Source organism: Puntigrus tetrazona, chromosome 1 (assembly GCF_018831695.1).
Source record: "Puntigrus tetrazona isolate hp1 chromosome 1, ASM1883169v1, whole genome shotgun sequence".
Taxonomy (NCBI): Eukaryota; Metazoa; Chordata; class Actinopteri; order Cypriniformes; family Cyprinidae; genus Puntigrus; species Puntigrus tetrazona.
In genome coordinates this window covers 14,632,122-14,659,634 of record NC_056699.1, presented here as the reverse complement: position 1 = coordinate 14,659,634, position 27,513 = coordinate 14,632,122, and the positions used below count along the sequence as shown (strand labels likewise).

The window sequence follows — 27,513 nt, the reverse complement described above, 5'->3', positions numbered from 1 at the left end:
TTGTTTATATTTTTTTCGACCACATGACTACGTATTAGAAGCAGCGAGACACACTTATGAATATGTTTGGAGGCATTAAAGTGAAATACTCCTGAAGTCCACTGAATATTTTTTATTTTGTAAAAGTAAAGCTCTCAATAGCTATTACAATGTTATTTAGTTTTATCCTACAACTCAAACCAACCAATCAGACTATGCGTTTTTTTTAATACTATTTTAATACAAGACTTAAATGTATGCCGCAATCAGAAGTGTACATAAAAGCATGTGACATGATTTCTGAAAAAAAAAAAAAAAAAAAAAAAAAAGATCTGTGCCATTCACACCAATTAAATATGTCCACGTTTTAAACAATATCACTTAGAAACTTGTTTAGAGTCTATTCATTGACGCAATGACTACTCATCATAACACAAGAACATTAGTGTAAATGTATAGGAAATTGTTTTCATAAAATAGCTTGTATGTACAGGTCTGGCAACTTTTCCAATGCAATGTGTGACTGTAAATATGATTCAAATGTGCAGGCATTTTTATTATTTAAAGCATGCGCATTATCCTCTGAAACACGAAAAATAAATTCAGTTTAGTGAATTTAATAATGGTTAAACTGAGTATTTCCAATATAATACATCGGTAACAAAATGTGCTGTGATTCTCAACGTCAGCAGGTTTATGTCTTAATTAATGTGTGCAGTCAGAACAAAAATAGAAATCAGAAATAGTATGTTAATAGTATTTCTAAGTTGTAGTGTTCTTAATATTAAATATGTATAGGACACTTGTATAGGACTTAATACAAAGCGAAATCAACTTGTTTCAGTGATGAAATAAAACTTGTTAGAGATCTAAATACTGTCAAACCCTGTAAATAAACCAGGACTTGATGAGCATGTCTGAACTTTGCATAGTGTATACCATGTTCCAGTTTTATGTATTACAATTTTCTGTTTCTGGATTAAATCTGTTCAATAACTGGCACACAAATAGTATGATTAATATCAAACGGACAGTCATCTCCATATTTTTACGTAAAATGTGTAGCGCGCTGTTTACCTTTAGCTATATCATTTCCCCTTTAGCTATATACAGTATATCCCTTTCCCCCTTATTTTGTCACTATCTGTGAATCAGAGATAACTGGCACTTGATGCAGGGGTCACTAAAGAACATTCTTAATTTGAGAGGGAAAGAATAAAATGAATGAAGAAAGCAAAGGATGCTCCTGCTTATAAATGACAGAAAGAACACACATTAGTTGAGAACACAATAAAAACGGCATCGTTGTGGCTCTACGGCACGTCTGTTAGGTCTTGCGTGAGAGAAACCACACTTTCATTGGTTCTTTTTTGCCTTTCATGGTTACGGGTCCTCTGTACTCCAAATGAAACTGAGCATCGGCGTTTTCCACTGACTGCAAACATCTGAAACAAAACAACACGATAACAGCATTCAACTAATTCAATCACACACGCGTTTTTTAGATTATATTGTAATTAATCTCACAAATTCAGTTTGATTGAATTCAATTCAATTATATTATGTTATATTATATTTAGTGCTTTCAAAAGATTAATCGCATCCTAAAACAAGTTTTTGTTTCCATAATACATGTATGTGTGCTGTGTGTATTTATTATGCGTATATAAATACACACACATGCGTGTAGACATTTCCAAAAAATATGTTGTGTTTATATATTAAATGTATTTATGTATAATATACATTATACGAATATTGACACGTAAACACGAATAAAAATCTTCATAATAAATACTGTATGTGTGTGTATTTACATATAAATAATAAAGATGCACACAAAAATGTTCAGCGCACACAAACTCTTATTTTGCCTGCGCTTATTCTCAATGAATCGCATGACGGAACTAATTATATTGCATTATTAAAAGTCATGTTGGTTTTTGGAATTTTAATGATTGTTTATTTCTCTCATAGATTCCTAGGGCCAGATTTGCTAAACAGAGCAAATTAGTGTTAGAGTGCAACTCCATGAAAACTTCCGCGACGCGCACAATTAGCCCGATCATTTCAATAAAGGCCGCAGTTAAACACTGAGCAGATAACGTTAAACAATGCCGCAAATACCAGTAATTTGACGAGCACAAACGTTAGTACTTTAAATCACGTTGCGTGATTCATTTTAATATTCTACGAAAGGGAAATTCCTACAAATGCATATTCATAGTCCCACGACCTGTTCTTACTTACTTTACAAGGTGGCTAATTGTATGCGCTCGCTTTGTCTAAGCACCAGTGACGGGTAGGTGTAAGCGTTCATATGAACTGGCAACTCGATTTAGAAAAAAATCTTAAAATATGTCCGAATTTCAGTGAGATCGGCCTTCCGTGCCTTTTTTTATTAGCTAATTCTTCACTCCACGTCTTTCGTAAATCTGGCCCTTTTCACAAACACAGCTCAGATTTAAGTCAGTCGGCTTTCTTTCACCTGTATGTGTACTCCGACACATTTATCTTTCCTTTCTCTCCTGTGGTCTCTGTACGACTCGTTAGGTTGACGGTGTTTCCGAACAGGCAGTACCGGGGCATTCTTTGACCTATGACTCCAGTGACCACCTCTCCCGTGTGGATTCCAATGGTGATCTGCTCCAAAACACAACAGTCAGGAAGTAAATGCGGGAAGCCTGAAAATGCCTAAACAAATTGCTTACTGTTCCCAACGACTTTAACGATTCGTTCGTAAGGGGCAAATCATGGACTTTTTTTCATGCAGTGTCTTTTCAGTTGCAAAGAACATTCCTCCTCTGAGCGAGACTCGCTCTGCCGTGTCTACGTGCCAGAGCTGAGCTAACGGTTCAGGAAAAAGTTAATGTGGGTGTATTTTTAAACACCGAAAGGAAGGATGATCTGACGGTGTCTCCCTTTGCCAGACTGTGCTTACTTTTGTGTGCGTGAGTGTCTTTGTGTGAAAGCGTCCGTGCCGTCGGCCTAATACAGTCCTCTCACTAATTTAGATGCTCTTAGTGTTCCAGAAGCACATCTTAAACAGTCGCGCATGTAATAACAAACCTGTGTCGTCTGCTTAAACTGAGACTTTACCGCAGACACATCTAACACCTTTGAGAGGTATTCTTGAGCTATTCTTAGAAAACATAAAACATCCTTAATACACTGGCTAAAATGTATCCCTGCAGACGCGTGTTTTATGATAGGGGGTTTTATGAAGGACAGCATGGTGGGTGGGTGCTTGTGTGAGCCCCTCAGCCGGGTGCACAAAATATGCAAGGTATTTTGTTTAATTTATGCTACGAGACAAGCCTAAACATTCAGAACTTATTTACTCATGCACTTACAATACACAGTTAACGGTATACACTATTGTTTTAGGTTAACTTGTAGGTTGTTATTTTACAGTTACATTTGTGTGTATATATTATATGTTTTGTAATTGTTAATACGCGATTAATGAAACTTTTTATATCCTAATAAATTCATGGACGGCATTACATATTTCAAATATCAAATATTTAAAATGCTGGGGATTATACAAGAATACAAGAATACTTTTTGTATGCATAGAAAACCAAAAAAATGACTTTATTCAACAATTCGTCCATGTGTTGCGGCTGACACAGAACAGCACACGCAGTTTGTGTTCAGTGGATACGATCTAAAATGGTGTTGAATAAAGCTGTTATTTTAATTTTCTTTGATCACGAAAAGTATTCTCATCACCCTGATTTAACCACTGATGGTAGATGAGCTATTTTAGATGGGAGTAAGTGATTAATGACAAAATGTTGATTTTGGGGTGGAGTAACACTTTAACCGCAGAAACCAGTGGGAAGATTTTACAACTTCTTTGTAATTAACACACCTTTTTAATTAAAAAACACACACAGACACAAGTGTTTTGATATAAACATTGAAGTTCAGTGTTGTTGGACTAAATAGCAGCCAAAACTGAGAATCAGTGCTACTATTCCTTCCTGTCTTATGTAGAATTTCTCATAATAAACGGTATACAGCATCTCTTCATCAGCACTCTCAGCATGCCAACCTTGGTAAAATGTACACCACTATGGTAATACTCTTCATATACGATGTATATTAGAACAGTTCTCTATAGTTTCAGTCATTCAATTTCACTACACAACATTCAAAAGCTGTGATAATTAATAAAGCGGCGCCGAAACAACTGCATCACACATCACACCAGTACACACACTTGAACTGAAATTCAATCTTACAGTCAGCAGGCTGTGATAAGATTTGAGCAAACACTTTTCTAATTTTGTTTCCACATAGTTTAGCTATTCTGACAGAGGTTGAAAACGATACCACGTTATCCTGGAGCTGATAAGATGTTCTGGAACAAAAGACCTTAACAGAACCTAATGTGCTATGCATAAAAAAGTGGAAAAAAAAGAAGTTATTTTTATTAATGTGGTAACTGGGTCAAGAAAAGTGATCACCTGCACAGGATCCTCATCTACTTTCACTTGTCCGGCGATCTCCATCATGTCCAGGGCCAGATGACAGATGGATTTTGCGTGGTGGGTGCAGGGTTCTGGAAGACCACTCACAGTCATGTACTTATCACCTACAGTCTCCACCTTTCAGAGAAAAGAGAGACGTTTGAGACACTGATGAGACGGCTAGAAATAGCTAATGTGCCTGTGGTATCGTAAACCTCGAAGGACACTTGGATATTTTAAGTTTCCTACCCTCATTTTTAATATTTAACACATTAATCTACTTGATGCAATGATATCTGCACGGCATATGTAGATGTACTTAACATTTCTGCATGTATCGATTCAATTGGATACCTTGTGGCATTGACTCTAAGAGGACAACTGGTCCTAGTTTGTGATATGAATGCAGCCGAATAGAATAAAAAAATGAAAATATTAGGAAAAACAAGTTTTCTTATCAGTGCACACAGATGTTGCCAGTTCAGCTCCTCGTGTTTCATTCCCCAATCACATATCTACACTGTATCACAACAAACTCTAAAGAGAGAGTCCAGTCCTTTATGAGACCTTTGGACCACATAGATACGGATGGCTTTAAGTAAATATTGCTTTTTTTGGTGAGCCAGCCTTGAAATTCTACCCGCCAGTTTTGTTTAGTTAGCAAAGCTCCATGAAGTGCATTCTTGTCTGTATGCCTAGGATGTAAATCAAGGACATGTTCTCATGCCCTTGTTTTTAAAAGAGCACTGTACATGGTGTGTAGCTGGAAAAGCACAGACTATAAGGGTAAGATAGCTAAGCCTATAAAGTGAATTAAATTAAAGCTACAGAAAATACAACACCGTGGTTGTTAATGGATGCTGAGGAATTTCAAATGACTCACATTACTCTCGCAATATCTAAACCAGTGGTGTCAAACATACAGCTTGCCAAATATGGCCTCCAGAAGAGTCGGAAGAGTTCATTGGTTCATTAAACCAATTATTTTACGGGTGCGACAAATTCATATTCTATTTCGAGCTAAACTAGTTGTCTGTATTATACAGGTGCTCTCATTTTAAAACAGAAGTAGTAATTAAGCGTAACATCTGGCACTCAATTTGCACTTTCATTTAAAAGTGGATTTGTGGTTGATACACCTGTCCAGTTGATTTTCCAAGTTATTAAATGTATCAATATTGTTGTTTGACTAATTATTAAGTACACACTGTATGTACGTATAATCTAAAGGCCTCCGGTGAATTTAATTAGTACATTTTCCATTTCTTCTCTTTTATAACAAGATTTCGCAATAAAAAAAAATCAGCCCACATAAGATGATTCAATCTGGCACTGCTCTAAATATAGTCATTCATTTATTGATCTAATTAGGTACATCGTAAAATATTTATCATAAAACAACGTATCATAAAGACTATTATGAACTTTGTAGCCGAAATTTGTAGCTGTAAGGTTTATTACCTTTGTTGAAAGTGACACCTTTATTACTAACTATAACTTTATTATCATTGAAATAAAACTTTCTATAATGTTTCAGCTTTAGATTGTGGCTAACTTGCCTTCTCACAAGCGCATTCACGCATATTCGCCAAGAGCTGTCATTTCTGATGATAGATATTTTTAGGCCAGTCACGTTCATGCAGAGTTTTTTCTTTGTGCGCTGAATATCTCTGGATGTGGCTAAAAATACCTCTGTTTATGTCTGCACGCGTGTTTATAAAGGTATTTTTATCTACCGACAAACAAAAAACACCGATACGGAAAGATCTGAATTCCAGATTCCGGCTCGAAAGCGGCTCACCTTGTAAACGTAAGGATTCTTCCGAGAATCGGTGAGAATGTCAAATCTGGTGTAGATGTCGTTGAGCAGATTGACAATTTTAATGGCTCCCTCTGCTGATGCATGCTTGCTGCAGAACGCATTGAACCCAACAATGCCGCTGAAAAGAATTGTCACGTTGTCGTATCGTTTAGCGGGTACGGGCCGCTTGTGCCGAAGCTCATTGGCTACAGACGGAGGAAGAACTGAATACAGCAATCTGAAACAAAGAGGTATCATCACTGTCATGTACACTCTACAACAGCATGAATTCGTTGTATTTAATGCAATTATAGAGTTGTAGCAGCTGCTGCGACCATTCAATACAATACGGTTGCTTACTTCGGTTTGTCATGGAAGGTTGTTAAAAATACATCAATGATTTAATCTAATAATAAATGAATCCTTTTGTGAAATTCACTTCAACTGACCATGGGATAATGCATATCACTCCAATCTTTTAGACGTTGTACTTTCCCTGAAGGTTGAGTGCTAATTACCCACAAAGCTGTTTGAGTATTGGCTCTCTACATTTAGACATTCAACCATCTGTTCTGTTCTTATTTTGTGCTGCCAATGGGAAAAACATTCATTGTAATCAAAAAAGCATTTTACAGAATATATTATATTAGAAAAAAATGTGTATATAATATATTTTTATATATATATATTATTATATATTTTTATATTGTATAATATATTTCTTTCTGTATGCCAAAGGATGCATTCGGTTAAATAAAAATACACTATTTTAATGTGATGTTTTTTTATTGTAGTACTTTTTATTTTAGCAAAACCTGATTTTTTGTGTAGCATTCAATGTCACATGATTTTGAAATAATTTTTATATGCCGTTTTGGTTGCTAAAGAAAATTGTTGCGCCGATCAATATTTAGCAGAATACAGCTTAAACTTAATATAAAGTTCTTTTTTAAATTTTATTATGAATTCAATGCATCCTTGTTGTTAAATAAAAGTATCAATTTCTTTTTAAAAGATCTTACCGACCCCAAACTTTTGAACAGTAATATATTGCTAAGCTTTTGGAAACTATTTTCTTTATCTCAGATTCCTAGTCCGCTAAATAATTCCTGAAACACGTCTCTCTCGTGTACATATGGTACACTGCCATGGTAACTGCCTTAAGCATTAGTTTTTAGCCAAAACTCATAAATGTGTTAAATTATGGATAGAAAATCGCTGGACTTGAGACACGTTTCAATGATTTTCTCTGCTCGTGGTCTCACAAGAATACAAAACAGACTCTTTATAAATACATTTCACGTTATTACTCAGACATCTTAAATAATAGAAGTTAGGCTGCCCCTGCATGTAGTCAAAAATAAATCAACAGCAATATTCACAGTAAATACAACACATGGACAGAAACAGCTATTTTCTATGATGCAACACCTACTAGCACATAATTAATCTGCATATAAAAACTGTATCCATAAATCATACGCATAAACCTTAAAGAAACTGGTACAGTCACATCCCAGTGTCCTAAATTGAAGTTTCTGTGCAGGACGCCTGCTGTTGAAGATAAGGCTGCTCTATTCAGCAGATTCAGAATACGGCCCATTTGTTCACCTGTTATCAATGAGTCACATGCATCCAGGTTTCTAAGAAATGCATCTGCACCTAACACTACTGGAAAAAAAGGGAATATAAATTTGAAATGAACTAAAAATGTGCTTTCGAAAGACATAAGCGCACATCAGCAATCACGGTAATGCAATTCGAGACACAAATGAGAAAATAAATGTCTATGAGGATTATTAAACCATCCCCGCTGAACAGTCATGTTTCAAATTGTGACTCAGAATTAGAAAGTTGTGCACAGGCGGTTGTGTAGCTCTAGCTGGTATTTATTGTCTGTGTCTGTGTGGATGAGAGAGATGGTCTCTGGTGATGTTCAAGGTTCTCCACCAGATTTAATAAACAAACACAGAGCTCACAGACCGAGGCAGACCGGCTCCCCACGGAGAGCACAAATACAGCCTCATTTTCCAAGCAGGAAAAGAGAGACGGCCATCTTAAAAAAGCCGTACGCTGGGGAAACAAAGTGAAACCAATATCACGCTTTTTTGTTTTATCATTACAGCCTCGTGACAGTCGTTGCATCACCAAACTATAGACTATAAGGGCTTAGGTTGCCATCTGGGTTTAGGCCTTAGTCGTGAGACCTTAAATTGGTCTTAGTCATATTACTCATTGTATTGGCCCGGATCTGGATCCTCACATATGGTCTTGGATAAGACTGCAGTCTATTTCCAGCTTGCCTTGTGTAACCACCCATTTAGACAGGAAGAGATGGCCTGATTGACATGTAATGTAATTTACAGATTTTACTGTACAAAGGTAATGATGACACGCAGAGGAGGAGATCCACTTATTTTATTTCTCTGGAAATTACTGTAAGCTCCGAACAGACTCTCAAAGGTGCTCGTACGGTAACGCAGGGAAGGGAGGAAACAACAAAATAATGTCAGAAATCAAACAATACTATATAACTCAATTTGCAGAAATCCTCCTCTAACTACATGCGCACACTTTCATACAAAACTATAGTGCGGTCATGCGTAATGTGAATTCATATTGCTATTTTCTCTTTTAAGATGAAAAACAAAAAAGCGAAAACTGTTTTTTTGGATGGCAAAGATTAAATTTACATTTACATTTACATTTAGTCATTTTGCAGACGCTTTTATCCAAAGCGACTTACAATTGAGAGAATTGTTTCATCACAGTGGCTGGTAAATAAAATGAATCAGGCACCATTGCAAAATAATGCCTACAGTCCATAATTTCCTACCGTGGTTGATGGTCTGGAACTCAGTGTTTGGTTTGGATCTGGGCTTTGAGGGACCCAATCCTGGTCTGGATCAGGGTCTTGAAACTGATTGGTCTAGGTTGGGGTCTTATTGGGTCTGGGTTTGTGTATAAGTATAAATGTGTTTAAATGTTTCTATGAATACCTCCAACACCGAATTGGAGGACTGTTTTACTGATTTAGTGTTTTTTCAAGTCAACCAGTGTTCATTTAAATCAGCTAATATTCATGAAATATTTCCACAGTGTGCCAGGTTGGAGGACTGACCTGTCTGTTTTCTTCTTCTCATCCTCCAGGGCTCGGAGCGTGTGCTGTAGACGGTCAGTAAGGATCTCCAGCTCCTGGGTCAACTTGTACTCCTCACGAAACTGCTCCCCCAGTAACACAAGGTCCCGGGTGGCATCATGAAGAGGAATGTCACTCAGGTACAGACCTCTCCTTGTCAGGTCATCCAGATTCATAACACTGATGTAATGACAACACACTTCATTAGCCCTATACATTTAAGAAATAGGTAAGATAAGACAAAAAGTGATGTGACAAAATGTTAAATATTTCCGAAAAAAAAGTGTCTTTAAAGCTTTAGCAATATAGCCATAATATATACTGATATAGCAGACCCATCAGAAAATATTTCCACCTCATTTTAATTTATCCAATCCTTTGTGTGCATGCAATGGAGATTACCGTAGTTTCCAAAAAAAAAAATCTAAATCAGCAGGAAGTACACATACTGTATTATTTCAGTAGTTGAGATTGCCAGTAAAAGAGTGTCTGAACCAAGTGACCTCTGTAAGAGAACTTCATCTCAGACAGGCACTAGCGAGAGATAAGGTATTAACGCAAAGTGATTGAAAAGTACAAAAAATCCTAGTAGGATTCTCGTAGGATTTGGTTTATAAGAAGCCTATGTAATGTAAATATTTATTAGATGCTGGCCAGAGGCCTGCTGTACATTGCTGAGCATTATGTTAAACAGAAATGTACTGTACTTATTTAGTAAGTGAAAAGTAGTACTGATGTTTACATTACACTTTTTGCCATTTGCCAGGATACTCCGTCATAAAAGCTGTATAATAAAAAAATATATAGTAATAAAAAAACATAAACCCACTAAGGGTTAGAGCAAGTAAAAATAAGTAACAATTATATGTTACCACTTGCAGTTGGTTGTCCATCTCCTCCAGTAGAATGATTTCAATTCAATTATTTGAAGCTACCAAAATTACCAAATATGTTTTACTGCTATTATTTCACAGCATCATCCATCTAACCTTGGTGAGCACAGGAAAAGGATGTTCTCAGTCTCAGGAAGTGAGATCATCTGGCCCTTCAGTCTCAGGCAGCTAATCTCTGTTCCTGTGAGTTCATCTTCATTCTCCGCCGTCTCTACATTCAACAGGCCCTCCTGCATACACAAACAAACCTTGTGTCATTTAGTTTCCATTTATAACGCACATGGTTAGCCTTGTATATGTATATGAGCGCGTGACCTTCTGTAGAACTAACAATCGTAATTTGTTTCAGAAACTATTACCAACATTTAGTTAATGTGTGTTGGCGGTTTTATATCAGACGGTATGTAAAGTGTTTTGGGCAGACAGACCTTACTCCGCAGCACAAAGACAGTGTTGATGTGAGACAGGATGCCATGGAAACTGAAGTCTATGTGCGGCCGCACCAGAGAGAACACCGAGGACAGGTTACAGACACCAGGCTGCAGCTGCAAGACGACACAAATAACTTGACATTTTTACCCCATGGTGCTTTAAACACACTTTCTAAATCTCCCACTTTTACATTTCTAAAACATATTTTTGAGAGGACCGACCTGTGGCAGAACCCTGAAGATGGCATTGCCGCACTGTGTGAGCATGAGGTCCTTGTCAAACATCAGGTGGAACGGGAAAGCCTTGCAAAAGGTATACGGACTGATCCGTGTCTCTTGAGTCCCATTCTCCTCGAAACCATCCAGGTCTTCATAAAACGCCTCCTCCTCCGAGTCCTTCTCCTCGATCAGGAACTTAATGTGATCACATTCTTCACTCTTCGGCTGAATGACCTGGTACACCCCCACAAATAACAGATTTAGAGTCTCGTGGGTCTTGGGGATTGCATTTCCAAACATTAAACGTGGACACCCACAGCGTGAAGGAAACCGAAAGAAATTACTAGAAGAAAGGATGGAAGTCCGATACAGGGTTATTATTGTTAACTAAAACTAAGACCATAAAACAGCATTTTCGGTACTTGAAATAAAACAAACATTAAGCCAAGCAATAATGAAACATAAAAATATGAAGTTTATTTTGTTTTAACCAGTTGCCATGCAAAATGTCTCTTTCATTTAATCTAAAGTACTACAATACTAAATAAACACAAACTAAAACCTAACAAAAAAACCTGTGTAGGTGTATGGTTGAAGTTATTTATTATATTTACGCATGTTTATTTTTATGTATTTATTTATCAATTTATTCTCTAAAAGTGCTGTATGTTCTATTCCTTTTTTTGGCTTGTTTTTATAATCAGCATTATGCCTCAGATGCTACTGACTGAGCATAACTTGCATCGAACCCAAAATATTCCATTAAAGAACGCAAATACGTGTCTAATTATTTCAAACAATATCTTCTGTTAAGTGCTAGGAGTCCAGGTTTAGCAATTTCATTCCTCGGTCGTTGCATAGCATGTAGACTAAGCAAAGAGAAAGTTAAAGATTCAAGTGTGTCTGAGTGCATAATAAAGGAGAGTGTTTAGTTTATTTAAGTATGAGTCAAATACAGGAATAACTTTTATATATGTGATTTTTTTATGCAGTGAAGACACTGGTTGCAGTGATCTCTGCATCACTGAAAACGGCCCTAAAAGCTGTTTTACTGTAGCCATCATATCGGCCTGGTCTGAATGCAGAGAGGCTGTTGTTTTTTCTCTCTCAGCTTGAAGTTGAGCCCATTTTACTGACGTCAAGTCACTGTCTCTTTGCCCTGCCGTCACCATGACGACGATGGCTAACATTTTTTTCAACAAGTCAGGTGTTGCATTTCGAGGGTCTGTCGATTGGACTCCCTCATTTCACACTAAGCCCAGATGGAGAGAGAGAGAGAGACGGAAAGAGCAGTCTGCTGTCTGGGGGATGATTAGCTCTTATTGGGTGAGGGGGATTTATTTGGAAAATAAGGCACAGGCTGAAGTGCGGTGACAAAGGATAAACCACAGGGAGTTCATCATAATGTTGTTTATCGATGAGCCTGTCTCAGTGAGAAAGAGAGAAATCCACCTCTGGTCTACCTCCAGTCATGTTTGGATCATTGCAGAATTTAGCACTTAGAAATACCATTTTATATATATATATATATATATATATATATATATATATATATATATATATATATATATATATATATATATACATATATATATATATATATATATATATATATATATATATATATATATATATATATATATATATATATATATATATATATAATATTATTCACGAGGCTAAATTCATTAAACAGTAATATCTTTTACAATTATATTATTACAATGTAAACGCATGGTTTTCTATTAATTAAGTTTTCTCGTAACATATTTTAAAATGTAATTTATTCCCGTGATCTATCTATCTATGATATTAGCTATATTTTTTTGCTTTTTTGTGCAATAATTCTCTTCTACCAATCGGAATCTGCCAAGCTAAACACAACGGAAAGAACAAAGCAACGTAAGGAAGACAATCAATGCGCAGGGACACAGCACCTTCATCTCAATCTCAGTTCCATGAATCTGCTGTGCAACTGTCTTGATGATCCCTATGACGATGTCCTGAAGACCTTCTCTCTCTGAGTAATAGTGTAAAATGAGGTTGTTCCCTTTCTCTGCATCCGTGCAGCGAAAGGAGGGTGCGCGCATGCCGGGGTAGATGGTGCCCAGATGGTCATGCAATGCGTCCAGATTCTGAAAGAGAGAACAAGCTGATATTAACGTGCTGATGTAAAGATCAGATTTCTGCTTAGCTAAACAAAGTGAGTGCGATGAAAAGGGGTGAAAATAGGGCATCTACTATCTAGTTTTTTAGTAACGCAAAGCTAGATTCTCCTTAATATTTAGTGTTATGGGCAGAGCCATATTTAAAAAGCACAATAAGGAAAGGAAAAAAAAAAAGAAAACTCCTTAGTGTTTGGCTGAACAAAGAAATTCAAACAGGTTTGGAACTAGAGGGTGAGTAAATTATTATGAACTATTCCTTTAAGGGTTAATTAAAACAGAGTAGCTGATGATGTTATTGTCAATAATCTACACTAACACAGTTCAACGTGTAATCTAACCATACTATTATTCTTTAATACTCTATTAGTTTAAAATCATTCTCACTAAAAGTAGAGTGTGTGAAATAGAGCACAGACAGTGTTACTTGCGTCACTTTCTCAACATTGCTGCTGCTGATTTTGGAGCGATAAAAACAGCAGCCTCTTACTTGTAAAAATTCACGGACATTGGAGCCCAACACTCGAAGGATAGTGTCATAGCCGGACTCCTGACAGAACTCAAAAAACATTTTTCCGAACATTTGCAAGATGCCTCCGGCGTCCATTTCTACGGACAATAAAAGCATGTTTAAATCAACAGGCAAATCAAGAAGTCATTTTGTTACATTTTATTGTCTTAAGTTATTCTGTCCACTTCAACTCGTGAACTAATAGAACATTTATGATTATGAATGAACCACTCAACATTTTAAGTTTTAGCAAATGATCACCTCCATCTTTCCAAAACTACATCAACAAAAACAACCGTACTTAGCACTTTGCTTGCAGCAGCCACAAGGTCGTATGTTTTGGCATCTTCATAGATGATTCTGACCAGAAATTGTCCTTCTACATCAACCTGAGCCTCTCTCCTAAAAGAAAAATGAATATCGAATCATTATTATCGCATCAATGTTTCATTCGAACCTTTCAGACAAGGTAATCGCATAAATTTAAATTTTGAGAAAAATGAAAAATAATAGTTAATAAAAGGGCGAAGATTTTTAGAGTCGGCTCAAAATGTGATTTGCTTGGATTTTACTAAACTGTGAGCTAAAATTAAGAATGATGACCGAAGACAAGTTCAGCCAAAAAGTCGCGATAGCATCAACAAGGGAAAACGCTTGTAAAACTCAACCTAAAGATAGAAACAGAAACATCATGAATCATGTCTTGTTATGAGATGTTGCTAACCTTGTGATAATATCAAAACTTGCAGGGAAAAAAAAATGCTGCAATAAACTACTTCAATGTTGCCAGAAAATCAAGTGAGACTCAAGCGCACAACTTGAGCCTAAACAGGCTCTAAAACGTTTGTTTACATCAAGCACAGCTGTGATTTGAAAAGACTGCTCTTAAAAGTCATGTCAAAGAGATGGAGGAAGTTAAATAAAGCTCAACTGTTTGTGCGAGAGGAAAAATTTGTACACGTGTGACTTCACCCCATGACATGTTATACGTGATTTCTCATGCTCTGAATTCATGAAAAAGGACATACGCTATTAAAGACCGGCCAGTCGAAATATACTGTGCTGTAGATATCATCGATTGTATTTTTAGGCGTTGAGACAGATGTTCAGAATAAAATAGCATTTGTTTTCAAACCAAAGTGTTGTAAGCGCCATTGTCAATAACACACTGACAGACAACACACTCCTCGCAAGTCACCTAAATTTGACGCATATTTTCACACAGACCATACAGTGCAAATAAATGTAAAAGCAAACGAACAAATGAACAAATGAATAATTAAAAGAAGAATCTGAAAATAAGTTTGCCCGTGATGTAACGGAGAACTCACTTGATGTCCTCCCACACATCTGGACCATAATTTCTTAGTACCAGAAGTTCCAGTGCATGGTTCACAAAACCGTACTGCCAAAAAAAAAAAAAAAAAAGTGTGAAATACACAGTTGTGAAATTCATAAATTATATATACAAAAAAAAATGTATTGACACTGCATGCAGTATAATGAACTATTTGCATTTTTTTTACATATTCAATGTGCCATCTATAACGTTACAAACATGTTTTAGTGCTTTTTGTGCATAAATCAAGACATGAGCTATAATGCACATTAGTGTATTTAATCACACAGAGAGGCAATACAGCTATTTTTCCCCTATACAGAAATACACATTTGAGTAATGCCATATTTCCATCGATGCTACCGTAAACTGCAAAGCATATATTCACGTGAATAAGGACTACATAATGAATATAAGAAATGTACAATAGCATTCATATTATTGCTAACGTTACATACCATGTTTGGATTAATTCGCCAGTCCTCTGTTTGTGATAGCTTAAATCACTAAACACCAGCACTGACAAACCGTACAGCTGTTACGACTGAAACCACCACTCCTGAGACGAGCTCATCGTTACTGACAGAGGATGCAGCCAACGAGAGCGCGGGGATGCAAAAAGCGCTGCGCACAGCTGCTTCTAGCTATTTGCGTTTCAGCGGATCCCGGATTCAGGAATTATACTACGTTGAAGGATTGTCTCATGAATATTCATCACGCAGCATGACGTTTGCCCAAACCGCCGACCTGATTGGCCGCGAGGTAGACGCTGGTAGGTGGGCGCTAATCGACTGGCGAATTAGCATGATTCCTACTACGGTTGAAGGCCTGGCTTATGAATATTAATCAGGTTACGTTTTGTAAGCCTTGGGAAGGTTGCCAAGCAACGCCAACATGACCTTATTAATATTCATCGACCGAGCTTTAGTAAGGGAAATGCTGTCAGGAGATGTTATCGTCGGAGTTGTTTAGAAATATCTTAATACTGTAATCAGTCTAATTAAGGACAAATGTATCAAATTAAGAAAATTAAGTCGCAGTTTCATACCGTATTGATTTTATTATTTTATTTAGACGTTTACATTTTCATGAAGCTTACACTTTGTTCTTAGTCAAATTGATAGCAAGATATAGCATAATATTTCATTCATTTATGCATTTCAGATTAATCTCAAATTAAAAAAAAGTCTGCGATAGCAAGAAATCTTGTATTTTAGATATGTTTATTATAGCATTGTTGCATCGCGCTTTTGATGCGTTATTACTTTTTATGGAGCATGTTAATCTTGGTGGATTCATTAGGACCTGTGCCATGTGAAAAACAGTGTTATGTGAAATCTGAATTTGGAATAAATCAACAGTGTTATCTTATTGTGGTCTAGCTTTCACTCTTTCGTTAAAATGTCACATTTGAAACATAGACATCAAACAAACCAAACCTTGAGTAAAGCATATTTATTACAGATCTATTACAATACAAAAATGCCACAATGTTTACTTTAAGGATGACTGTGTTCTTTTCTTCCCTTTACTGTGTGGTGCACTACAATGAAAAGTGCTCTATTTAGAACATTGAATTGATACTAATTGCCCCATACACAATAAATGACTCACTCTATTGGTTCTGTAGCATTTAAAGAAATATCCATTATAAATGCAAACGTGGATGACATTCTCTGCTTTTTAGATTTTTTGGTATACAGTCAGGAAGTCAAAATAAACCGAAAACCATAGATACTCTGCCAAACAAAAATCTGAGGCTTTAAACCAACGCTACTGTGAACAAAAACTGTGCACAGTGAAACCCTTCTAACGAGTGTTATTTGATAGCTTTTTGGCAACATTCAACAGTTGGATGATAAACTACCCCTGGCTCAACTAAAAAGATACACAGAGTGACAGGCAGTATTAACCCACTGTTTCCAGCATTTGTGTCTTAAAGATTTGATGGGGTTTTTTTATCCACTGGGTTGAGTTTCGTCTGCGGCACGGCCAGTGGAAGCAGCACTTGTCATTTGATCGTGAGCCTGAAGGAAGTAACAAACTCCAGGGATGTCGGCGGGGAAGTTGGGCGGAAGATCCTCTCTTGTCCGGGGGATGAGAGTGAACTCTGGACAATCTTTTAACAATCTGAAATGAGAGAGAAGTAACAAACTGTCCTAAAACGCGCATGAAGGTACACAGTAAAACTGTCACCTCTAACAGAGTGGAATATAAAACGCTTGTTTTGGCGAATACAGAATTAATTTAAAAAAGGAAGACCTTTGCGTGTTCTTCCATAAACATAAAAAAACGCAGATGGTGGAATGTCCCGTTTTTTTATTCATTTAAAATAAATGCAGTTGTTTAAATCAACCTCATTTTACAATAACGTCCTCACTGTTGCTTTCAATAATGTGTACAGATAAATATACTGACGCTCACTTAAAACAATAAAATAAACATTTAGTCAAACACACTTGCCGATAAGTTTTGAATACAGAATTTAAAAAAAAGTAGTCTCTGTTTATACCTGTACGTGGTGGGACTGACGTTAATCTTTCTTGGCAGGCTACAGGACTCAAACTTGTTGGCTAATGTGACGTTGTTGCCAAAAAGGCAGTAGCGGGGCATTTTAACACCGACTACACCAGCCAAAACAGAGCCAGAGTGGATCCCGATACGCATCTGAGAATAAAACAAAGCAAAGACTCCTTTTATAAAACATGTTTTTCTTCTCAAATAGTATTTTTCTATTCTTTATTGCAAATCACTTTATATTAGTTGCCCTACCTATGTACTTACATTTAAATTGGGTACAGTGTGCTTATTGTGTACATCAGTATTTTACATTGTACTTATATTTAAAAAAATATATGTTATTACATCAGTAATCAATTTATGTAATTACACTGTTGACCCATCCCTTACATCTTAACCCACCCTTAAACCTACCCATACCACTAAAACTAACTTTACCGTATCCCACATCAATAGCATCAAAAGTGTTTTGCAATACAGTATGAACACAATAAGTACAATGTACTTATTTTTAGTTGTAAGTACATAGTAGTTAATATAAAGTGTGTCCCAAATTTTAGTCCCGTAACATTTTTCTAAATCTATTCGTCATTATCATTTAAACAAACATATTTCAGAAACTTAAACTGAATCTTTAAACAAACATAAATACCTTTGTGAAGGCTTGTTATTTAAAATGATCATAGATTTGTGTCTGTTAAACAGCAGTATTCATGATCTAATTGTAAATCTGATAACTAATTCCACTTCACAACTGCACTGTTAAGACAAAATGATAAAACGGGAGTCTAAAATAGGATACGTTAGAAGTGACCTTTCAAAAATTATTCACCCTTTGTAGTGGGAGTCTGTTTGCGCGAAAATATATAAGCATTTTAATGAGTCACGCATTTGTTTTAAATTGAGAATTTTTTATTTTACTAGCCAGCAACACTGTTGAAGCATTACTTGGCAAGTCTGGCAAAGAGTGTAGAAAACCATGCAAAGCATAAAATGTAAAAATGCAAAACGTAGAAAAACCTGATGAAACAATAACCTTGATAACCTCCCCCATGGGAGTCGTGACCTCATCAGACAATTCCATCATCTTTAGTGCCATGAGAGCAATCTGGACAGCATGGGTCGGACTCTCTTTGTGCAAGCCTCCGGCTACACAGTACGCATCACCAATAGTTTCCACCTTGAACGCACAAACGAGGACATACGAAAGGTTACGAGAGCAGAGTGCTAAATATTTCATAACGCACCTCTGGGTATATTCGAGGTTCGTGCCGTAATATTCTGATTTCCCTCTCATGTGACATCCACGTGTTGGCTAAAACCAATTAAAAGAACAGGTCTACATTTGCACAACATCCTCTCTGGATTTCACCCTTCATACTGTATGTATACACACCATAAACACACACAGAGAAGTTTCAATTAAACAATTCTGAATATTCATAATTTATATTATACTATATCTTATTGAATTATATTTTTTGCAAAACACTAAAAGCTCCATGCACCAGCATACGTTAACCGACTATTTATGTAAATACACCACTAAATAATCCACCGTGTCTTGCGACATGAACGTCAAAGATTCAGTGTTGAAAGTTGGCTATTTCGAAGCCAGCTGTAACAAACTAACTTTACGTTAATAAAATAGTACATCTTGACAGCTAGAGAGACATTAATGCCCTGTTATTGCACATCCAGTTTGGAGATGTTGGAGACACACATCACGAACCAGCTGAGATATGTTGGGAGAAGACAAGAGGGGAATCTATTTTAGGATATAGCTGTCTGTAAGAATGTAAGCAAAGCCAGACGCTAAGCTAAACTTTACCTCCACCGTCTTTTACATGAAATTCATCTCTGCTGCATGTGTATGGGAAATCGTGCTTTAGGTTACATTAACAAACCTCCCAGCAGTTTATGAGCCAGTGTGACAAAAAATGCGAAATTAATTTTGTTTGGTTTAGAGATTTCATGTGAATGTTCATTCAAACATCCCAAGGGCCTCGAGATAAATCAAAGGAGAATATTTTTGCAATCCGTCATTTACTTTTTTTCAGTTTGAAGCTGAAACACCAAAAAAGGAAGACTGTGGAGTGAACGCAAAAAAGAGGAGTTTAACGCTTATCAGTCATGAGTGGCAGTAAAATGTTTTATTTGTTTGAAGCTATCCAGCAGTTTCACCTACCTTATACACATCCAGCTCACCGCAGTGGTGATCGAACCTAGTGTAGAGCTCACTGAGCATGTTCACCACCTGCATGGGCGTGCATCGTGAGCAGATCGCAGTGAAGCCCACGATGTCCGAGAACAGCACGGTGACGTGATCAAACTTTTTAGCCTGCACGGGAAGTCCCTGCCACAAACGCTGAGCGACGTTCCCTGGGAATATCGTGAAGAGCAGCTCTACCGTTCGCCTCTTCTCTTCTTCCAGGGCTTGGTGCGCCTGTTCCAGCGCAGCCTTGGCTTTACCCAGGCGTTTTTTAAGTCCATCCTGTGCCTTGGTCTGCTCCCCAACCAGAACAACATCTCGTAGCGCGTTGTGGATGGGGATGTCAGAGAGGTAGAGGCCCCGGCCTGTCAACTCCTCCAGCTTGTCTACACACGGAGAGCCGAGGAAGAGGAGGGCGCTCATTTCGGACATGAAGATCATCTGGCCCTTCAAGTCCATATGCTACAACGAGAGGATTGGAAGAATGGCAATTAAGTCAGTTTAGCTTAGAATCAGTACTTTGTTATAAATGAGACCAAAGAAAAAAAAATATATATATATATACATGTGTATATTATAATATAGGTAACGTTAATATAGTTTTGTAATATAATATAATATATTATAACAACACTCTCATGGCAGTTTGTAACTATTTTATGTTTTTCACACGTTTTTATATCTGCTTTTGCTACATATAAGGTTTGATTTAGACATGGGTTACAAGTGGACCTTCATTTTTCTAAAATGTTAATGAATTTTTTCATGAGATCACTATAAATCTTGAGCAAGGTATTCAATATGCGCTTAGCTTGCAAATTATTGCAAGTATGCTCCAGAATATGTCAAGACGCCCTAACCTTCTTGAGTTCATAGTTTTATTCAGGAGAATTATTGAAAATCATTTCTTTGATGATATGATATCCATGCGTCTTGCAATATGTTTAAAATACATTTATTTCATCCTAAGTTTAGTTCAATTCTAAACATATTTACATAGACATTTCTCTTGAGACAAAACAAAAAATTATAACGACATTTTATTTGGAGCACTACTACACAATGCACATTTCTTAATATTCAACCTTTTAATGTCAGTATTGGTGAGGCTCGTATGATCTTGAAATAATAAAAGACATTATATTGAAAGAGATTTAAAGTGTACCTACAGTATACGTGCAATAGTTCCGCTTTAGCACAATCAAATATACCTAAGAATATATTTAGTTGGACTTCACCACTACTTCCATGCAATTAAAGCACAAAATAAGTTGTTCCAAGTTAGAATTTTAACTTATTTTTCGCCAGGGTTTTTTCAGCCAGATTTTTATTCTGCAATATTTAAACTGTATTTTCCACCAGCTCATCAAGGGGTGAAAATTAAATGAATTTAATATGCCTGTATCAAACTAAAAGCTTTTGTGCCTTTGTCTGTAGTAAAACTTGTTAAAAAGAAACTAATAAAGGAACATAAGACTAAACATTAAACACAAACTCATAATAACGCATCTGTAGCACTGAGGTGTACTGTATGTTTCCTAAATGAATCTTGACCGAATCCTAACTGTATGAAGATGCTATGCTATTCCTTTTATACGAGCGTAAGGGTAGATCTCATTAACAGAAGCTTAAAGGGGCCTTCCACATCTTGACATTTTCCGCCATGTTCATTTCATCATCTGCGTGGTACAGGACTTTATTGCATTGCCCTTATTATACTGATCATCTGTAACCCAAGAAACCAAGACTTGCCATTAAAAAAATCCCTTCGACCACCTCACAAAACTTAACTCATCTCAGACCTGCACGAAAATAAACCTATGAGGAAAAATCCTGCTAATTACTTTGCACTGATTAGTCGAATCACGTTGCGCTTTTTAATTGTCTAATCAACATGAAACCCAAGGCAATCTTTGATTCCTCTTTCTCTTTGATGTCGGTGTGATAAAATGACACACAGTCCCTCAGAAGTTCACATTTCAAATGCAAACCAGCACACGAGCGCGTTCAAAGCTGCAAACTTAAGTGTTTTTTCCTCACTCTGTTTGACTCGTCTTAGCTAAGCAATAAGCTTGATGTTTTAAAATTTCCCAGCTAAGCAGTTTCACACGTAACAGGTGGCCCATTGTTAGCATCAGCATTTCAACGCATAGGACACAAGGGCACCTTATTGCAGAGGGGGAAACAAAACGGTAAAACCAAAAGAAAAATACCTTTCCGGGGCTGTCAGCAGAGCTCGCTCCGTGCTGTTTCACCCGTAGCACAAACTGGGTGTTTAGCATGGTTAAAATATCCTGGAAGCTGGCTCGTATCTCAGGCGAAACAATAGCAAAGTGCTCGTTGAAAACAGTTCTTCTTTGCCCGTCTCTGCATCGCCCGAGCCTCCTCCTCAAACCATCTCCAATCTGCATCAGGCTCATTTCCTGATCTAAGAGAATGTGGAAGGGAAAAGTAGAGTAGAGCAGTGAGAGGGGAATGTCTCCAGATGAGTGTGTCCTCATGGGGCTTGGCGTGAGGCTTCTGCCGTCTCTCACTACTACTGAGTACAGCAGATGAGGCTGATGATTGGCCTGTAGAGCACCACTGTCTTTACCCCCAACGTCCATTCTGACTTCCACCCGTGTGCAGTAGAGCAAACACGCGGCCGCCTGGATGATACCCGAGAAGAAGAGCTCGGTGGTGGGGAGGGGGTTGAAGAAATAGACGGTTAGGAGTCCTGGATCTTTGTCCAGGCAGAGGATGGAGGCTTGGTGGATGTAACGCTGAACCTCTGGGGTGGGCGGTGTGCTCTGCTTTAAGAGAACGTTAAAGCTGTTGAGGAAATCATGGAGAGCTCCCCCCACCACACGGAGAATATGACCGTCCTCTTCATAACAGTCCCGAAACACCTCCAGACCCAGAGAAATCTTTAGCGTTTCCATGGGGATATCTAGGATTTAATGAGCAAAATTCATTTAAAAATTGAATCAATATTAAGGTTATGTAAATATACATTTTTAACACCTCTTCTTACCTGTTTTAAGGGAGAATTTTCTCATGATGTCTGATAATTGTTCAACATTGTCCATTGTCTGAGATGCATCAGAACTGCATGCTGCAGGGCTTTGGACACATATGTTAAAATGTTAAAAAATGAATATGTACAATGGAATAACGAGAACAGCATTTAGACCGTGAGGTTGAACTAGGAAACAAATACACAGGCTGCATTTCAGTATATACAATATTAATATCATCTAATATAACCTATATAACAAATCACATTTATCAACATTATAGGCTATATAATTAGAAAATAAATTATATATATATATATATATATATATATATATATATATATATATATATATATATATATATATATATATATATATATATATAATTGTATAAAACAATGATGAAAAATACTGGTGCAGTACAATTACTGCATACTGTCGTGAGAATGAACACAATAATTCTGTATGGAAATTATAAATGATCGACAAATTGTCCAAATTTGAAGGACATTATAAATTCTCACAGATGTAAGATGACAAAAAATAACCTCTTACCAACTCATGTCTATCTGCTGTTTCATAACTCTGATCAATGCACTTCGTATTTTTTCGAACTAAAAGAAAAAAAAATGCATGAAATACAGCGCAGCGTGTTTTTTAATATCGCAGTGGATTACAGGCATTTGCGTGTCTTGTACGTTTGTTCTTAATTACAATATTCCATTTGCGCGCGTTGCGTGTATACACTCACTGGCCACAGCGCAGTTATAAAACACATTTTCTAATGCAATGTATAAGAATGTGCTGCCAAATATCATCAGGTGAATCAGACACATTTACCTCCGGACACACCAGCTTTCGGATGCTCTCGCCCAGTGAATGCAGATTAACTTTGCTCCGGCTTATTTTGCGTCTGGGCAGAATGTTTGTATTTGTGCCCTGCACCTCTCTGGATACGGGCACAACATCGACCGCGCCGCTTTCCTCAAAGTCTGCGGGATCCTCGTTTCCCACGACCATGGAAAACGGGCATTCACCCGCAATCTTGAGATCCTTCAGTTTAGCGCAAAACATTCTTTGCGTAATAGTCCTCTCCAAACGTGCGGCCAAAAAAATATCTACATGGTGAATATCCGAGCGAGACCGTTCCTACCCATCTGAATCCAGGACAGGAGCGTTTCCACTATAGGTGCCGGACGGATATCAGCCTAGAAAATGTAATTTCCCCGCGCGCGCACGTCTCATCCAGGACTAAGCTATTTCAAACTTATCAGCAGCTTTTCCGCCCGCATACAATATTCATAGTAAATTACTGGGGCAAATGATAAGCCGAGGATCATTAAGTATGGCCAATCACAGGACACAGTGGAACCTCCAGCCAGCCAATGGACGCACCGGCAGGCAGAGCTCCTTAAAGATGTATTATGCTCGTCTGGAGATGCGTGCTTGTTCTCCCGGAGATGCCGTGTAACACGCTCATCATCCAATGAACTGGCTGGTGATTTTAGAGGATTTTCGTTCTGCACCGAGGGACTGCTCGATCCCCAGCTCATTATATAGGCTTTCGGTGACGTCTGGCAAATATTTAAATGTCACATATCCTATAGTCTATCCCTAACGTCGGACACTTACGCAACATCACGTTTTCTTGAATTCGGATCAGATGCGCAAATGGAAACGCTCTCAACATCTTGCGTTTGAATGCGGGTCACTTATCATTTGGACGCACGCTGCGCTTTGGGCCGCTCAGATGCTCAGGTTCTCGCAAACGTAAATTGCAGTGCGACTCATTAAGGCTGGAATAGATGTTATATAAGGGTCTCAAGGCTTTGCATTCTTTCATGGGTCTCTTTGCCACGACAGCCAGGACTTGTCAGGCTAATGAGGAAACATCGAGTTCATGAGATCACACTACTGAATGAGCTTTATTTTGGGAAAAAACTGCAACAGTAAATGTCAAAGTATTTCATAGGTTTATACAGTGCAAGTATTCACTCTTGCTTGGTGACAGTGACTTGTTTTGGTCTTGAGGATTGCATTAGGTAGGTTACCCGCAGACACTGCAAGAGCTGGGGAGATTCTGCTGCAAAACAGATCAATAGCATGTACACAGATTGATAAAAACTTCAAATCACTCGGTATTCAATTATTTTGTTCATCACTGGTCTTGGTCTGTGACATGATTTTGTAATAATTTTAACATCCAGTCTTTGTTCTGTGCAACTACTATTCTTATTTGTAATTGCATGCGTAATCAAAATAGTAGAAACAAATTACGAAGAAGCGGGCAAAGGGATCTGCAGGATTTTGAAGGATGGGATTTGAAGCATTCAGATAAACTCTGTGGACTGCGCAATCCTTGGACATATGCATAAACAACAAATGATTGAGTTTTTAGTCCACAGTAAGCTAATCTTTGCTCTCAGTATGTAGGAATCAACAAAAAATTGTTATGCATATTTAATATAATTTAAATGTTAATTCAAAATGAACAAGACATCTTCAAATGAAGGAGGAAAACAAGGTCCCAACAGACTTTTTAAAATTTTAAAAGGATGCATGACTTTCATGACATTACTTCACACTGATAAACTCTTTAATTGAAAATACGGCATGCATTGAAGGTTGGAGACGCTCAATCCATCAGTTCACGGGACTCAAATAGCTCCGTAAGAGCTCACTGATGAACAAACAAGAGGAGCTACTGCAGTGATCATTCAACACATTACGCCATGCCAGTATTTTTCAGACTTTTTTTAGTTTTAGAGTTATGTGCTTTCAGTTCTTTTCTTTTTTTTAATGTGGTTGTTTATGTTTTCTGTGTACGTATACCGTATGTGATATTGGCCTTGATCATATCTATGTGATCATCGTGTAAACACTGGCTACTCATCAGCATCAAAAAGAAAAGAGCTTGCCTTAAAGCTGCCAACATGGAGCCGGTGAAGCACAGGGAAAAAAGGAAGTGTGACATTTGTTTCCATCTTAGTTTGCTAGTTTCATCCTCATTTGTCTTCGACAGAGCTTCTTGGTTGCGTGATGTCAGGCTGTGACTCTATTTGTGCCCACGTGCTTTAAAAGCAAAGCAGCGCCAGCTATAATCATCTCAGTCTTCCATTCTCTCTCTTTCTCTCTCAGACCATGCATAAACCAGACAAATATTCAGTCTCATGCTAAAATAGCGCTCCATTAAGAATTTATTGCTTTTAAAAGCATTAAAGTTTGGAACAAAACAGTGATTTTTGTTAGCCTGGCAATCCAAGCCTCTGTTTACAAATGTGACCCAATTCTGCACCAAAACGGGTTTGATTTTACTTCTCTCTGCCCCAGAATAGCAGTAGTTTGATTATGTGTCATAGCAGGAGTTTTATTGTCAAACAAATGTATTACTCACCTTTCTTTTCAAAGAATGTTAATGTAACTGCAGCTAAAATGACGGATTATATGTAATTGCAAAGGGCTCTGACACACGAACACAAATATTTTAGCACAGAATGTCACCAAATAAATGAAGTCTCCGATCTTCATGTCTGTTACAAGCATGACTCATTTAGTCGTGCCATCAGTTCGTTAGCGTACGTCATGTACGCTAGAAGTTGTTTATTTTCCCAGTGGTGCCAGGCATGAATAATTTAAATTCCATGGGTACTGTGTGACATATGCACAACTAGAATCGCTGCTAGATTTGTGCCTGATGTAATAGAGCGATAAAATTGATTTTTACGTTTGCGATACATTAAGTCAGAGATCTTGTGTAAGGCAGTCTGAATTATTCTTCAGAGGTGGCAAAGGGAACATATTGTATTGTATTAAAATTTTAATTTTTTGATCAAAAAACATTTCTCTTGTTTTCATTCATGTAAAAAACAGTAATATTTTTTGTGGGAACGGTGATACATTTTTCAGGATTCTTTAATAAATAAAAAGAAGCTAAATTTCATTTCAAAAATAAATCTTTTGTAACATTTGCTGGCCCTTTTGATCAATTTAATGCATATTTGCTGAGTAAGAATATGAGAAAAAAAAAGCAAATACATTTTTTAAAAAAAGCCCCCATGCATTATTTACTTCAGTAACCCTCTGGCACCGTCTGCCGCTTCTGAATTTATTCAGAGAGTGTCATAGGTGTTCACACAGTCCCTTGAACTTGTTTTCCAACCTACCCATAAATGACATGACAGTCTCCCACTCAATTCCCAGATCCACCCAGCTGAGGGTCCTCGAAGGATATTTGTTCCGGCTGATTGTTTATCTTAAAATCCAAAGCCGTGTGCATGACCGAGCAGGACTTATGTCGAAAGGGAGTTTGCCATTAGGAGCCCATAATGACACAGAAAACAATACTGAACATGAAGCACTCTGAATGGTCCTCCAAACCGACACAGCGCGCTTATTCATTCACTTCATCTCTTCGTTCTTGAGAATGAACCGCAAACTGAGCAGTGGATTTCACAGGCAGACACATAACAGTGTTTTTGACCTTGGACTAGGAATTGTGTGAAAGCATGGAATGAAATGAATACCCACTGTGGCATAAAATGATATTTAGCACTCTTCTCTGAGGGTGAAATGATTGTTAAATTACAATACAAGAATGTGTTTCGAACGTTGCGAATTAAAAAAAGCTACATAAATCTCATGAGTTGCTGTATATTTGCGTGTCAGTGTTTTGCTCTTTGGCACCGACGACTATTTAAAGAATCAATCAGAGGTTTGTGTACAGCGGATGAACTTTACTGACAGAGTGCAAAACTGTTATTTACAGACTTCCACTCTTCCACAAGATTAGTCTCTGCAATATCCAGGGAGAGAGCCTGAATCATTATGTAA

The 27,513-nt window shown here is 37.3% G+C and overlaps 2 protein-coding genes across 4 annotated transcripts; both read right to left on the bottom strand.

Moving 5' to 3' along the window:
* Positions 1-97: 97 nt before the first annotated feature.
* On the bottom strand, positions 98-15,622 carry gucy1b1 (guanylate cyclase 1 soluble subunit beta 1). The gene is made up of 13 exons (XM_043249375.1): positions 15,414-15,622; positions 14,948-15,021; positions 13,918-14,018; positions 13,596-13,714; positions 12,878-13,075; positions 10,944-11,174; positions 10,719-10,835; positions 10,387-10,520; positions 9,380-9,577; positions 6,259-6,496; positions 4,455-4,595; positions 2,468-2,622; positions 98-1,424 (listed from the first exon to the last, which is right to left on the bottom strand). The coding sequence occupies exons 1-13, from the start codon at positions 15,414-15,416 to the stop codon at positions 1,307-1,309; spliced, it is 1,827 nt and encodes a 608-aa protein (XP_043105310.1). The 5' UTR covers positions 15,417-15,622; the 3' UTR covers positions 98-1,306.
* A 773-nt stretch (positions 15,623-16,395) lies between these two features.
* gucy1a1 (guanylate cyclase 1 soluble subunit alpha 1) lies at positions 16,396-24,415 on the bottom strand. Of its 3 annotated transcripts, XM_043249080.1 has the most exons (8): positions 23,524-24,088; positions 23,239-23,297; positions 22,701-22,789; positions 21,901-22,616; positions 19,664-20,149; positions 18,512-18,655; positions 17,468-17,622; positions 16,396-17,085 (listed from the first exon to the last, which is right to left on the bottom strand). In XM_043249080.1, exons 1-8 carry the CDS (start codon positions 23,755-23,757, stop codon positions 16,914-16,916), a joined length of 2,055 nt encoding a protein of 684 aa, XP_043105015.1. In that variant the 5' UTR covers positions 23,758-24,088; the 3' UTR covers positions 16,396-16,913. The 3 variants fall into 3 exon arrangements, with proteins under 3 accessions (XP_043105015.1, XP_043105103.1, XP_043105188.1); XM_043249168.1 differs by lacking the exon at positions 18,512-18,655 and having other exon boundaries at positions 23,524-24,415; XM_043249253.1 differs by lacking the exon at positions 23,239-23,297 and having other exon boundaries at positions 23,524-23,659.
* Positions 24,416-27,513: the final 3,098 nt, after the last annotated feature.

Coding starts and splice junctions, on each gene's coding strand:
- gucy1b1 (XM_043249375.1), bottom strand. Junction 10,836..10,943: donor TCTTCAGGGTTCTGCCACAG/GTCGGTCCTCTC, acceptor GTCGTCTTGCAG/CTGCAGCCTGGTGTCTGTAA. Junction 9,578..10,386: donor CTTTTCCTGTGCTCACCAAG/GTTAGATGGATG, acceptor TCATTACATCAG/TGTTATGAATCTGGATGACC.
- gucy1a1 (XM_043249080.1), bottom strand. CDS start 23,757: ATGTTTTGCGCTAAACTGAAGGATCTCAAGATTGCGGGTGAATGCCCG. Junction 22,617..22,700: donor AAAATTCTCCCTTAAAACAG/GTAAGAAGAGGT, acceptor ATTAAATCCTAG/ATATCCCCATGGAAACGCTA. Junction 17,086..17,467: donor GTCAGTCCCACCACGTACAG/GTATAAACAGAG, acceptor CTCTCATTTCAG/ATTGTTAAAAGATTGTCCAG.